The 12,224-nt window shown below is 40.0% G+C and overlaps 1 protein-coding gene across 1 annotated transcript in view; it reads right to left on the bottom strand.

Moving 5' to 3' along the window:
* Positions 1-422: 422 nt before the first annotated feature.
* Positions 423-12,224, bottom strand: part of clcn7 (chloride channel 7) — a 92,123-nt gene continuing 80,321 nt past the window's right edge. The window contains exons 22-25 of the mRNA XM_072481293.1: positions 10,228-10,302; positions 9,241-9,417; positions 6,178-6,258; positions 423-2,964 (exon numbers count right to left, since the gene is read on the bottom strand). Of these exons, the coding sequence (XP_072337394.1) occupies positions 2,878-2,964; positions 6,178-6,258; positions 9,241-9,417; positions 10,228-10,302 (420 nt within the window). The 3' untranslated portion in view covers positions 423-2,877. The remainder of the gene's footprint in view (positions 2,965-6,177; positions 6,259-9,240; positions 9,418-10,227; positions 10,303-12,224) is intronic.

The following is a 12,224-nucleotide window of genomic DNA, read 5'->3' as shown; positions in this document are numbered from 1 at the left end:
CACATGGAGTGACTAGACAATGATAGAAATGTATATTTTTGACTTAGCTGCCTTAGACACACTGCATCAAGTTACCACTTTTAAATATATTGCAATTCTTTTTAAGCTAAACATTTTGCAAGATTACGTTCTAAAATGTGGCACTGGCTTTCGGTAGTTTGCATTTGACAATATGAAAATTAATTTAAGCAGAAACCTGCAGGATAAAAATATTTCTCGACAAAACTTGGGTTAGTTTTTCACCCAAAGCAGAAACTGTACTCCAGTGTTTGCGTGTGAATGGGATCAAGGGAACATGTGGTAGATCCATGGATGAGATGAGCTTAGCGTGGGGAGATATGAATGCGAAATTGAACACAGGTGGATGTTAAGCTTCATGGAGGAGGTGGAGTAAGCTACAGCAGAGACAGTTGAACAAATGGTTTGAATCTTAGGAATCAACATTTTTATCTTAAATGTATTTGTTCATACAAGTACTTCACTTCAACAAACTATAGAACATTCATGGACAGATTCATAATCTCCAGTATTGACTGGCAATAAAGATGTGTTACCTGTTTTACCACACATAAAAAGCAAGTGTTCCAACCTCTGTTCTATCCTTATGTAAAAAGTTCAATATGATTTAATAAGATGCAGCTAAAATTTGCATTACATTACCATGCATTTTCAGATGTAACAGTCACAATTGTACATTTTATCAAAAAACATTGACATAATAATTTTGAAATAACTTTCTTAGTTAAGTAATGATGAACCACCTGACAAATTTGAGGGCATGAAAGACTTCCTTGTGAATCAAAGAGGAATTTGATCATGACCTTTCTCTTTTAGGATCCGAGTTTGAAACCATCCTGTATGATCAATGCCTCTGATCTCAAGTGGTGTTACGGCTATAAATGGATTCTGGGCAGTCCAAATTCAGAAGCTGCAACCTGGACAGGTTTGGCAATTTCACTCAGAGGTCATAAGGTTGGCTGGTTTGGAAGATAGGATGTCACATTATTAAGATGGGGTGGGGGAAAGAAATGCTCTTCTGGGGTTGGGATGAAGACATAATAGCATGACAGCTGACTGCACCATCTCTGACTTGGAAACCAAAAGGAATATTTTCTAACATTAAAATCATTCACCTTCATGAACATGAAATTTCTAAGAGGAAAACATTCAAGCTACCTAAGCAAACACATTTCTTTCTACAGGAAATAAAAGTCACGACATTTAATAAAATGACTGAGCACAAAGATACTGTAAAACTTTAGTCAAAGAAACTTGACTTGAATCATACTTAGTCTAAAACGTTTATCTATTTTACAGTTTGATCTTTATATCCATTCATATAGTTACCATTATATTAACGGTTCAGACATCAATAAAGCAGAATGAGACTTAAATTTATACTGAAATGCAAGTCACAGTTGAAGCAATAAGAACACTGATTAGCTATCCGAATGCCATTTTTGTTAAACCTTGTAAAGTGTGGAATTTTAGTTGCTCCCAAGGTGTTGTTGTCATGTTTTGTTTGAAATCAGGTCAACATTTATTCACATTATTTTCGTGTAAGGTATTAGGATAAACATAATCTAAAATTAAATGCAAGGTGTGCATATATCAGCATTTTACATCAGAATTTATGGAAGAATAATACAATACTGATGTACTAAAACCCTCCACAATCAAATCTCGCCATTTATTATTTTACAATTTTACCTTCTGCTACAGAAGTCAAAATTCTATTTTTAAAAATTGTGTTCCCTGGAAAGCACACCTATCACTTCCGGCATTTTAAAAATCTCCTGATTTAATCGATTCAAAAAGTATAAATTAGATTATAGAATGTATGCTGTAATGATTCAAATGCTAATACTACCTAACGAATAAAAAATCTGCAGAAATCGCATTGTGTTCAATTTCAAGAGTAGGGTTATACAATCAATCACCTGTGTGAATGCAAAGCAATTTCAGGCGCGTATCAACATCAAAGAGGGCAGCATTCCTCAGGAATAAGGTCAAGATCTGCTCCCATCTATAGGTAAGCACCACAAGACCTCTGTCAAAGGGTAGTTTTACACTTATTGCAGTAAAACCCCACTGTAGTGCAAAGGCACAGTTTAAGGATCCATATCAAACTGTTGAACTGTGTTGAGAAAATACCAATTTTATATCTTCATGTATAGGAAAAGCAGGTTGCTTGCCTGCGCTTGAACCTTAGAAATCAGCAGAGGTCTGCAGAAGAATGCAATCTGCATGTCTAGAGCTCCCCTGCAGCTGATGGCTAGCAAGGTGGAGCCAACACCTGTTGGCCTCTCAGATACTATACGAAGGCTGGCAGCCACAGTACAAGTACAGCCATTTTTTACAACTTCTCACAGGCATAGTCAATTGTTGTTGAACAGATCAACTTGTTCTTTAATTTTTAAAAATCAGCCTGTATTCCTCCACAAGCCCCCCATACCCCAAACATTACAATGAGAATAGCAGAATTTCTCAAAACATAGTAGAATCTCCACAAGTTTCGAGTAGTCCAACTAATCAAACAGGAGCAACTTTATAAATGCATCTGCATTCATGATTCCCAAGTGCCAAAGTTCACCATGACCCAGAAGGAACAGCAGAAAAATGTGCAAGGCATATGTCCATTGAACTTAAAAAATATATTAATATAAGACTGTACAATTTTAAGTTTTAACAAATTACAGTGCAAACAAGTCAATTCTGGCACAATATGGTCACCCTTCCAGAAAATATCCTGGTGCACAAGGCTCCATTCATGTGAAGTGCAAGAAAATACTGAGTGAATAAAATGTTTTAACTAGCATTAGAAAACAGTTAAAACACCAGTGCATTGCCATTTCTGAACAAAGGTACAAGATGCAATCATGTATGTGCCATTTCAAGTTCTTCCAGCTGACCTTTATGCAAACGATATCTGGCAAGGTCTTTTCTGGTAACAATTCCAATTACCTATGTGCAAAATAAACACAATGTTAGCATTAAATCACAATTACTTTATACTGAGCTTCCATTAACTGAAGTGATCTGGCTGGATTTACATCATAAAACTTAACCCAAGCCCTTCAACTACATTTAATTAGATATAATCCCAGATTTTTACATTTTTGAAGATATTTTGGAAAATTGTGTTTACAACTTCCATCTCCGAAGCCAAACATTGCTTATTTTCCCTAAAATTTCAGGTCTTGCTTTAGATATATCCTCGTCTCCCTCATTTGCTTTCTGAGCATCTTGTGTTCTGGGGAATTCCACTAGTTCCCAATATCTAACTGAACAATTATATATAATGCAAGATATAACAACAGTATTGGCTTGTGAGCCATACTGGTGTCTTGCACCCATGTGCTTCTTCATTTTTTGAAGGCAGCCTCAGAAAACATATGGTGAGGCGAAGCTCATTGATAAGCTGCTTTAATTCTTGGCATTTGGGGGCAACAGATTCTGGGGAGTGTGGGGGAGGGGGCTGGGGAATCTGAGGAAGAACTTTTTGATGCAGCGAGCGGTAATGACCTGGAATTTGCTGTCTACAATGAAGCTGAGATAATGGGTTGCCACTTGAGAGAAATAGGCTTGCTTAGCTATTAGGATAAAGCATGGGGATTGGGATTGATTGGATTGCTTTACAGAGAGCCGGCATGAACTCGAAGGATTGAATGGCCTCCTTCTGTGCTTTAAGGACCTATGGAAATTTGCATTTAGATCAAATTCATTTCACTCAATTGGTACTTGTATTCAAATAATGATACGAAATGCAAATACAATAATTCAACAATATCTCTTCAGTTTGGGAATGCTTGCACTCAGCTTTCCATTTAAGAATATATTATTGCTTTCACAGCTTTTTCTGCACCCGACTCTTTGTGTTCTTTGTATATCTCCTCCTGTTCACAGCCATAAAAGGAAGTCTTGGCAAAATCTGGCTGCTGTGTGCATAGGACCAGAGAATTTCCAATACAATAGATGTGAGACAAGCTAACTAATTATTGGTCAATCTTTGGGAAAACAAGCACACAATGGAACGATCATCTTTAAGCAAGGTACTTTATTCTTCAGTTAACCTGTATTAATATCTTTATCTAAAAATCACACATTTAATATATTCAAGTCGTGGGAGCAAAAAGTAACTTGAGGTAGTCGGGAACAGTATAGTGAGGGGGATTTGCACTGTTCTCTGCAGCAAAGAGCCAGAGTCTTGTGCTGCCTGCCCAGTGCCAGGGTTCAGAACATCCGCTCAGGGCTGGAGAGAACTTGCAGGGTGAGGGGAAGGATCCAGTCGTCATGGTCCATGCAGGTACTAACGACATAGGCAGAACTGGGAAAGAGATTCTGCGTAGAGAATATGAAGAGCTAGGCACTAAATTGAAAAGCAGAACCTCAAAAGGCTATAATCACTGGATTATTACCTGAGACTCATAGAAATTGGCATGGGGTACATAAAATTAGAGGGGCGGATATGTCGCTCAAAGACTGGTGTGGCAGAAGTGGGATCCGGTTTTTGGGGCACTGACATCATAATAGGGAAAGTTGGGACTGTACCACCAGGAGATCAGACCTTGGTTCAGGAGATCAGAATGTGGAATCAGTTTGGGTTGAGATAAGGAATAGTAGGGATTGGATCGGATTTGTTTATTGTCACGAGTACCGAGGTATTTTTGTGTGTGCAGCTCAAACAGATCATTTAGCACATGAAAATTAGGGCAGCACGGTAGCACAGTAGCTTCACAGCTCCATGGTTCCAGGTTCGATTCCCGGCTTGGGTCACTGTCTGTGCGGAGTCTGCAGGTTTTCCCCGTGTCTGCGTAGGTTTCCTCCAGGTGCTCCGGTTTCCTCCCATTGAGGGTAGGATCCAGATTTGCATATTCAAGCAAGTAGTTGGTCTCACTTGAATATATCTGCGTCAGAGTTATCCATGGCGTATGATGTAATGGAGACTTCGAGTGGGTGCCATTTAGCATTGGTTTCCACAAACGTGGACCAAGCGTACTGGCACTTGCAAAGATCCCACAGGCAATTTGGGGCCCCTGGGAGGTCAGGCTCTGGACAGGGTGGTACCCTGGTATCCCGGATGCCACCCAGGCACCACAGCAGTGCCACCTGGGCACCCTGGCAGAGGCCACGCTGGCAGTGCCAAAGTGGCAGCTTGCATTTGCCAGGGATCGGGCCCCGAGGGCCCTATCCTTATGAGGTGGGGTGCGGGGGGGGCTCGAGAATCCCCTAATGGGCAAGTTGGGGCATTGGGATGATCCGCAGGCCGTGGTGGGGGGGTCCAGAGATCAGGGCGGCATTTATAAATGGTGCCTCGATCTCTTCCTGCACTGGCAAGCTGAATTCATTAGTGCAGGAAATGAGCCTAAGTGTGGCCTTGACAGGACCTTCCTTGCCGAGGCCCAGAAATAAGGCAGAGTCCCGATAAATAGCGAGGTCGTTCACGGCGCTGCAAGTGCCGGGAAACACCCCGCTAGACCCGCCCAAAATGGGACTCTGTTTCATTTCACTTAATTCGTACCCCACATCTGAAATACTATGTGCAGTATTGGTCTCCTTATTTAAGAAAGGATGTCAATGCATTGGAGGCAGTACAGAGGGAGGTTTATTAGATTGATACATGGAACGAGTGGGTTATCCTATGAACATAGCATGGAAAGGCTGGGCTCGTTTCTACTAACATTTAGAAGAGCGAGGAGTGACTTGATTGAAGTATACAAGATCCTGAATGGTATCGACAAGGTGGAACTTGAAAGGGTGTTTCCTCTTATGGGTAAATCCAGCACTAGAGGCACTGTTTTAAAATTATGGGATGCTCTTAAAGGGAGATGAGGAGGATTTTTTTCTCTTCAAGAGGATTGTGTGACATTGGAACTCTCTGCCTCAGAAGCTGGAGGAAGCGGGGTCACTGAATATATTTAAGACAGAGAGGGAAGGATTCTTGTTAGGCAAGGGAATCAAACACTATTGGAGTAGATATGAATATGGAACTCAAAACAAACAGATCATGTATGATCTTAATGAATGGCAGAGCTGGCTGAAGGGGCCAAATGGCCTATATCTGCTCCTATTTCGTATGTTCATATTTTTCACATTTTCTGCAAAAAAATGTTCGGAACAAGACACTCAAAATAGACACTTTCATAACATATTTTCTACTACAACCTGACTACTCACCCCATTAGATCCATCACATATCACCAAATGTCTCAATCCAAGAGCACGGAACAACCTAAAGACTCTAGAAAGAGATGCCTCCTGTAAAAAAACAATTGGTACATTTGAAAATTTGTACAAACATGAATTTGAGCTTGCCTAGCCCAGTTCAAACAATATCACATTGAAATGGTAAACAAGTCAAGGTGATTGACATACACCTCCATTCTGGTTCTACCCAATTAGCCACATGTACTTTTCAGAAACGTAGACAGAATTAGACTGCACCATTCTCCTCTCTGTCCTTGAAATGAACAAATGACCAAATAAACACATTAACTACTCTAGGGAAATTGCGTAAAAATAAATATTTTTTAAAAACCACTGCTCATGCCTCAATTATTTGGTAGTCATACAATTAAATCCGAAATATTCTTGTATGTTAATATTTTGAGTTTTACAACTTCCATGATGCATCTCGTATCTAATTTGCCAATAACAGCTATAACACCCTGGATATTTTCTATGCAGTTATCATTTGATAATTTGCGTGCTGTGCTGCATCTGGATATTTTAGATAAACAGAAGTTGATTTGGCCCAATACATTTATGCCGGTATCTATTTATTGCACAATCCTCCTTACTCATCTGACCCTGTCAACAAACACACTTGGTTCACTGCAGTTAGAGATCTCCAGGAACCAAGAGTCACATGAAACATCCAATTCAAGCCCCACCTCCAGACATAAACAGACTAGTGCAGGGAAAGATCTTGCCGGTGCTTCATCCATTAAAGACCAATTTCATGGAAAATAGGGTATTTTGTTTTCAGACTTTTGGTAGATAATAATTTCATCTGAGTGAAGGAAAATGTTGGCTGAGAAAAACGTGGAGACATTTAAGTTATTTGGTTCATTTCTGATAGATGCCAGGTTTAAACAAAATTGTAATTTAGTTGGGTGCTGTTTGTCTGTTGCTGACTAGAAGCTTTCCCATCTGTCTGAAACCGGTTTTTGATTTAGTCAATGGGTATGACCTAATCAGCAGAGTTTACTTAACTATTGGTTTCTTTATTTTTGTTCCACTCCCAGGATTCCTACACATTTTTAAATAAAAATGTTTATCCCATTGTTTTGATTTTTAGAAATAAATACAAATGTCTTCCTTCCAGTGTTGTTTTAAGAAAAGCGCTAAACTCCTTTGATGTAGCTTAAAGAGTTTTCAGAACGCATTAAATATGAAAAAATATCCAATTAAACTAAAATTCTCACGAATAAAGGGACTAGGGGAATAGTTGGTTAACAGATATGACAAACACAAAGTTAGACCCAAGGAGGGAACAGTGTATTGAATAGAGTCTGGCATTTGGAACAATTATTTTAATGTGCATAGAAAATTAATCTGGGCACAGGAATCAATCCATATCTAAAAAGTTTAGTGCGAGAGATGTAGCGAAAAAGGTATTGGTAAAGATTGGTAGGACTGGAATCAGGCAGCCAATTTGAATTTAACACTCAATGTAGTGGATATTGGTAAAAAAAGTAAAATATACAATGACTGCAATTGAGCTGCATAGAGAGAGTCAGAACAGAACCTTCATAAAATAGGTCCTCCACTGTCTAGATGTCACAAGCAATGTAAAACAACATATAGCCACAACAATAATGTACAAGACTGGACAATATTATGCTTACACTCATCAGATCATGCAGCACATTGTTTAAAGCTCATGCCACTAGTAGCGGCAGAGTGGTGCAGTGGTTAGCACTGCTGCCTCACGTTGCCGAGGACTCGAGTTCGATCCCGGGTCACTGTATGTGTGGAGTTTGCACATTCTCCCAGTGTCTGTGTGACTCTCACCCCCACAACCCAAAGATGTGCAGAGTAGCTGGATTAGCCACACAAAATTGTCCCGTAATTGAAATTTAAAAAGAAATGTGAGATAGAGTGACATTGAGATGTGCAGAGACCAACAGGATTTAGTCCGAGTGGATTGGTCATGCTAAATTGGTAAATGAATGGTAAACAAAGAGTAAAAAACTTCTAGCTCATATATTAAGAATTCAAACTTGTTTTGGAATGAATAGAAAAGCAGAAGTGTAGAATGAAATTATTAGAGATGTTTAAAACACCAAGTTGCAAAAATTAGAGTACTAGAAGGATGAGCATGAATGAGACTTCTGGGGCTGGATTCTCCGATTTTCAGACTATGTCCAGACACCGGTGTGGAAACGGTGGGGTTTTATGACCGCAAAATTGGCGCAAAACGGCCACTGATCCTTTATCTGGCAGGCGGCGAGCAGGCAGGCAGCATAGAGCACCCGGCTGCAGCTGCCTATACGTCCGGAGAATTGCCGGGTTCATGGCTGCGCATGCGCACGGCAGTGGTCTGCAGCGGCCGTGCCGTGCAACATGGCGCCGGCCGTGCGTGGACCCAGCCTGCCAAATAGTGCCCCCCTCCTTTGGCCAGGCTCTGCACCCCTGGACTACCCCCCACCAGTGCCCCCAGCCCCTGCCAAAGTCCCCCCTTGTCGCGGATTGGCTCTCCCCGACTGTGGCGGCGCTGGGCTGAGTCCGCAGCTGCCATGCCGAGTGCCCAACAAAAAATAGCATGAGAGACGCATGCCGTCGGGAACATGGCCTGTCGGGGGCGGAGCATCGGGGGGGGGTCGGCCTCAGGTAATGTCCTGAGGCCGTCGATATGGCGTGCGGCGTAATCCTAGAGTACGCCGCTTTGGAGGGGTGGAACATCGCGAAAGAGGCGCCACCCCCAATCTTGTCGCAAACGGGGATTCTCCGGCCAACTGCCGAATTTCGGCATCGGAGACCAGAGAATCCCGCCCATAATCTTTGCTTATGCTCTTCTCAAGTGAGCAACACTTCAGATCAGACATTTATTTGCTGTGGTGAAATAGCTCAAATCAATTTATTTCATTTGCCAAATAATGTCGACAGAATTGTGAGCATTCCAATTCAAAAATAACTTCACTCAAGAAAATTAAAATATAAAAACATTATTTGAATGGAATGTTTTGAACCATCAGTCAGACAACGCTATCTAAGACAGCAGTTAAATTTCATTACCCCAGGGACACTATATGGAGTTGGGTTCATGAATTCTGTCAAGTCCATTGTACAGTTTCGCTCATCTTGTGAAACATGAATAGACTGGATTGGAGGGAATCGTGGATAAGCATCTCTGAAGTCCTTCAGTTGAAGTTTCCTCTGTGTGAGGTTTGAGCTTGCCCTTTCCATAAACACCTAAAATCATTAAAACATAATTAGAACCAAGAGAAAAGACAAAGAAACACGAGCTAATACATTTGTGTCACTCAATTGTCATTTTCAGAATTAAGAAAGCTTTTAACAGAAAATAATTTTAATCTGGTTAACAGAGGCCCTGAATTTCTCAGAGAATCTATGTAACTATGACTTAAGAGTGGATTTGTTTAACTTTTATTGAGGAAATGTTGCGCAGATATTTTAAGCTGGTTTTATGCCAAAGCACCATTATTTACAAATTTGTTCAATCCTTTATTATATAGAGTACGTTTGAGCATTCTGACGTGTGATGATATTACATAAATATAAAACTCTCTCAGTTAAATGCACAACATTTGAAAATAAAACTATTTGAAACATTTGAGTGAAGTTTTAAGATATTCCATTTTAATTCTTAGAATGCATAGTTCAGATAGACCAACTGGTCCATACTCTTGGAAAATTAATTAGTTGAGCATTTTTATGGCTTCAGAGTGAGTGGCATATGGCTATTCTTTTTTTCCACCTCAACATTTAAAATTAATTCCAAAATAAAAGATTAATTATGGTTTAGTTTCAAAGATCAGTGCAATGCTGCTATATCATATGAACACTGCTCCATCTAAAGGCTAGAAGAACATGTATATCCCACGGAACATGAATGCAACTCCATTCCCCCTCTCCCTGTATAAAAATTATTCCCCCTCTCCCTGTATATAAATTATCCTATCATTGGAATCAGAGCGATCCAAGTATTGCAGAATTAACATTTGGCTTCATATTAAATTCAGATTCTATTTGTAAGATTACCTTATGTTTCAGGAGGACAATTAACTGTGACCGCAATATTAACCCACATAGTCTTCCAACATTATCACCATCAGGCTGAAAAAAATGAAAGCATATAACCATATAGTTATGAATGGAAATTAGAATTACTGCACCAAAAACAGAAATAATAAACTCTCATGACCAGACTTTTTAGTTCGCTCTCCCTTTCTTCACAGTAATGAGAAACAAAAAGAATAAACTTGACCGAAAGCAATTCCAGATTAGGTATGGCATATTCCCATTTGGTAAAATGAAAGGTGGTTCAGAAAATATAGTTGTAAAATTAGTAGACAACAACAAAAATAGAAAGTGCTGGAAAAACTCAGCAGGTCAGAAGAAGTTCCAAAGGAGAGTCATATTAGACTTGAAACATTAACTGGCCCTCCGCCATGGATACTGCCAGATCTGCATCTGGAGTCTTTTAGAGTAGATAATGTACTTGATGAAAACAACTGTGCTATGCTGGCTGAATGTAGAAAGAATGAAATAAAATGAGAAAGAGAAGAGTGGAAACAACATTTTAATAGCAAACAGCAACTAGCCTCTGGGGTGCACAAGATTTTCCAATCCAAATATTTTAACTTCTCTGGATTGAATATCCAGATGTCATGTGAATTGCAAAAAAAACTTAGTAGAACACAGAAAACCCCAGATGATTCAATGATATTTGGTATATCAACAAACTAGTGTGGAATAGCTGATTTTACACCAATGATTTCCCAAGAACTGAGTTCCTATTTTAGCTCAGACACCAAACCAAGCAAATATCCTTTGTCATGGGGGGGGGGGGGGGGGGGGAAAGAAAAAAAGGTCAAACAAATACACTGGTTGCTCCAGTCACTGTCCTAGATTTTCTCTCAAAATGTTAGGTAGTCTGAGTTCTGCACATCTAACAGCAGAATAATGCAAAAGGTTTGGAATACAATGCAGATGAGGGAGAAAATGCAGCAGTCGGTCTTAAATATTTTTTACGGCCTTAAGATAAATTAAGAGGAGTTATACTATAGTAAGTATGGGTCAATGACCTGCAAGTTACACCAGAGACAATGCATGTTAATCAAACAGTTTAACGAAAAACTCTTCCCATGGGTCAAATGTTCAGCATCAGAGGCATAAAACTGCAGAATGGAACTAGGCTTGTGCACCCAGCCTTTGCGGAGTTAGATAATCTTAGCCAAGTGGCAGTGAAAGTACACAATCTGCCTCAGCATCCAAAGGTTAAGGAAAAACAGGAATCCAAAACACAAGCTTTTGCCCCTGTGCATGTATAATCCATGAGTGCAGAAATCCAGCTCAATGGTCCAATTCAAATTAACTTTTTCATCAATATGGAACTTCATTTTGGTTACATTGCATGTTCATTAAAAAAATTCATGACAATGAATAATAACAATCAAAAGAAAGAGCAGCAGAAAAGAATACCCAATCGCAGAGGTCTAATTTTAATTAAAATGTATCAAAACCTTCAATGACAACCCCAAATCAAAAAGCCTACCAGCTTTGGTCAGGACTTTTGTCACTCGCCAGTGCTTACAATGATTTCTGGATGAGGCTCTGGGGGTTAGGGAGAGCAGCCCGATGCCTAGGAATTGTACGTCAGCAGAAAATAATTTCCATTGGGAGGAGGCAGGGGAACGGGAGAAAACTGTCCAAGAAATCCTCATGGAGTCAGGCAAAATTTCCATAGAAATTTAATAGGGGCTCCAACCTCTCTCAAAGTTAGGTGACTTTCCGTTTAATTCTGCACAAAATAAACTACAAAAACGATCAAAACTGCCACTACTAAACTGGGGACAAAATGGAATCACTGTGGAATAGCTGCATGCACAATCAGTACCCTGCTAACTGTGCAAACTGCAAGCTGGACTGCAAGATTTCTGTAGAAGGATGATTCCGTAATAGCCTCCCCGAACAGGCGCCGGAATGTGGCGACTAGGGGCTTTTCACAGTAACTTCATTTGAAGCCTACTTGTGAC

The sequence above is a fragment of the Scyliorhinus torazame genome, chromosome 17 (genome assembly GCF_047496885.1).
Source record: "Scyliorhinus torazame isolate Kashiwa2021f chromosome 17, sScyTor2.1, whole genome shotgun sequence".
Classification (NCBI taxonomy): Eukaryota; Metazoa; Chordata; class Chondrichthyes; order Carcharhiniformes; family Scyliorhinidae; genus Scyliorhinus; species Scyliorhinus torazame.
This window is presented reverse-complemented; position numbering and strand designations above follow the sequence as displayed.